The 2935-nt window shown below is 33.9% G+C and overlaps 1 protein-coding gene across 3 annotated transcripts in view; it reads right to left on the bottom strand.

Annotated features, from left to right (window-relative positions):
- Positions 1 to 2935, bottom strand: part of LOC107688969 (LIM domain-containing protein 1-like) — a 28306-nt gene that overhangs the window by 7386 nt on the left and 17985 nt on the right. For all 3 annotated transcript variants that reach the window (XM_016486821.1, XM_016486820.1, XM_016486822.1), the window contains 2 exons: positions 2187 to 2254; positions 849 to 911 (listed from right to left, as the gene is read on the bottom strand). In XM_016486821.1, the coding sequence (XP_016342307.1) occupies positions 849 to 911; positions 2187 to 2254 (131 nt within the window). The remainder of the gene's footprint in view (positions 1 to 848; positions 912 to 2186; positions 2255 to 2935) is intronic.

Consider the following 2935-nt stretch of genomic DNA (forward strand, 5'->3'; position numbering starts at 1 on the left):
ACATGCATTGTGGTATCGGCGTTTGGTATCGGGGCATTTTAACGAGTACGAGTACAGGAGCTCAGTATCGGGCCTGATACCGATACCAGTATCGGTATCGGTGCATCCCTATTTATTACTATAAAAAAATCTAAACGACGGTGGGGGTCGGTGCCGCAGTGGGCAAGTGACGTAACTGGTGTTGCGGCTTAACAACGGTATCACCGTCAGCACCATCTATCGCGGCAAGCCTAGCCACTAGCTGAAATAAAATGTTATTCATTGATGTAATGTCTATATAGTTTTTATAAATTTTAATTTTAATTTTAGTTTGTTATTTTAGTACATAAACTTAAAACTAAAAATAAGTTCAAGCTGAAATAAAATGTTTGTCTTTACTTATATATATATATATATATATATATATATATATATAATTTCATTTATTATTAAATCTTTTTATGGTTTTAGTTTACGATAATAATGTTGTATACATACATGTTTTAAATTGTACTTGCATTTAAAAAATACCTGCATGTAATTACATCTTAAAACGAACCATACCACAAAACCAGTCCCTGAACCACATCCAGCAAATGTATTGCAGTGAAACGTGAACACAATAAGTACATTGTACCTAACAATTAATTTTTTGATGCGAGTACATAGTAGTTAAAGACACCTAATATAAGATGTAAGATCTTACATCTGTATTACTGTACATCTAGCAAAATCTATGTTAAGGAGCACTGTATAATAAGGTAGCTGTACAAATGAAACCCAACCGATTCCTTCAAGCTCTGTAGTGTGAGATTCTCAGTCATGTGATATTGTGACTAATGCAGGCTGTGGAGGTACATCAGACTCACCATGTCCATGATTAAATGTCTGCACACATTGCATTTGTCAGCAGACTGCTGGAACCCAGAATACTATTAAAGACAAGAGCGAGGACAGAAGTGAGCTTTTCAACGGACTCTCATTCCTTTCCGTCACTTCATTTTCTCAAACCCACACAACATTAACAACTCCGATATAATAATTTCTCTAATTTAAGAACATTCAAATAATAACACAAACTGTATTTTTTTTTGTCTGGAATGCGGTTTCACCTCATTTGAAGCACCCTCCCAACTCTCCGAGTTAATTTGCTTTTAAAGCTATTTATGCACAATTTTTAAGCCATTTATAAGAGCTGGAAATGTTTTTAAAAAGCTTTTTTTTTTTTTTTGCTCGTCTAAGGAAAATGCAGCAGTAATTTTATTTTCAAACAGCTACACAATACATACATGAATGTGGCAAACCTAACCACCTCTCTACACTACACAATTATATGCACAAAACATTTAACAGCTGAATGTAAAAGTCTATTTTTTCCATTGAAATAAAGGTTTAGGATTCTGAAAATTTTAAAACAAAGAGAAAAGCTATCGCATTTATTGAAGAAATGTCATTTATTTCCAGATTACTGATCAAATGAAATGAACAAATCCGTGACACTGATTATGTAGAAACTGTCAGATTTTCTTGCTTCCACTGAAGCTCAAGATTCTCAAATACTGAGACATTCTTCAAGTCGTGTGAATTTTACTCAAATTGCTTTGCTGATAATCAATTTCTTGTATTAAACTAGGACTGCACGATAAATCGTATGCGATATTTAACGCGCATCTTGTCAGTAAAGCCGGTTCTTTAATCAGTGGTAAATCTCCATCACCTGCGGGCTTTCACATGGAGCAGCATTAACTAAACAAACGTGGTAAGCTGCGCAAAACCACGATCATATTTTGCGCATGTTTTGCGCAGCTTGTCGGTGAACAACGGCTCTGTGCAGTTAATGCTGCTCCATGTGAAAGCCCGCAGGTGATGGAGATTTACCGCTGATTACAGAATGGCTTTACTGACAAGATGCGCGTTAAATATCGCATGCGATTTATCGTGCAGCCCTATATTAAATCCAAAATAAAAACATCTCAGACCGCTGAAACCCACTGGTCTACTTTTTAAACGATTGAGCCAAGTCGAGCTAAGGTGAACTCATAGCCAGGTTCATGTTTTGAAACCTGACACCTCATGTCCTTTAAAGATATGCTTTAGATGAGTTGACAAATTCTTCTGACATAACTATGAGCTATGACTGTAAGACATGTCTCAAGACATGTTCAGCCATGAAAACCCCATAAAAAGAAGAGGGGAAGACAGCATACCAGGAAGTCCTCTTCACAAAACACTTTCCCATAAACGTAGTAAAAGGCTTTCCCTCGGAGCTTTCGACCTGCAGAAAACACACAACAAATACATTTACCATCAATTCAGTAACATTACAGGACACTGATAAATATATCAATGACAAAGTATCATTGAGAAACCATAAGAGTTTTTTTAAATATTTTATATTTTCAGCAATTTTGTGTTTATTAGTTATTGTTTTTTAAAATGTCTATATATTTACATTTTTATTTCAGTTTTATTTTAATACATCAAGTTAAACTAAATACGTTCAAAGTTTATTTTATTTTTAAAGTTTTTTTGTATTTTATTTCAGTTAATGTTTATTTTATTTCAAGCAACAGATGCTGTTATATGGTTTAAAGTAGTGTTGTTTTTGGCGGCCTGTTTTAATTTTAGTTTTAGTCTAGTCTTTGTGTGAAACTGTCATTTTAGTTTTTATTAGTTTTAGTCATGTTCATACTCTTTTTAGTCTAGTCAAGTTTTAGTCAACTAAAAGTCTGAGCATTTTAGTCTAGTTTTAGTCAACGAAAACTGATGACATTTAGTCTAGTTTTAGTCGACGAAAACTGATGACATTTAGTCTAGTTTTAGTCGACGAAAACTGATGACATTTAGTCTAGTTTTAGTCGACGAAAACTGATGACATTTAGTCTAGTTTTAGTCGACGAAAACTGATGACATTTAGTCTAGTTTTAGTCAATGAAAATTGTATTTTAGTCTCTTT

Source organism: Sinocyclocheilus anshuiensis, unplaced genomic scaffold (assembly GCF_001515605.1).
Source record: "Sinocyclocheilus anshuiensis isolate Anshui unplaced genomic scaffold, SAMN03320099.WGS_v1.1 scaffold181, whole genome shotgun sequence".
Lineage (NCBI taxonomy): Eukaryota > Metazoa > Chordata > Actinopteri > Cypriniformes > Cyprinidae > Sinocyclocheilus > Sinocyclocheilus anshuiensis.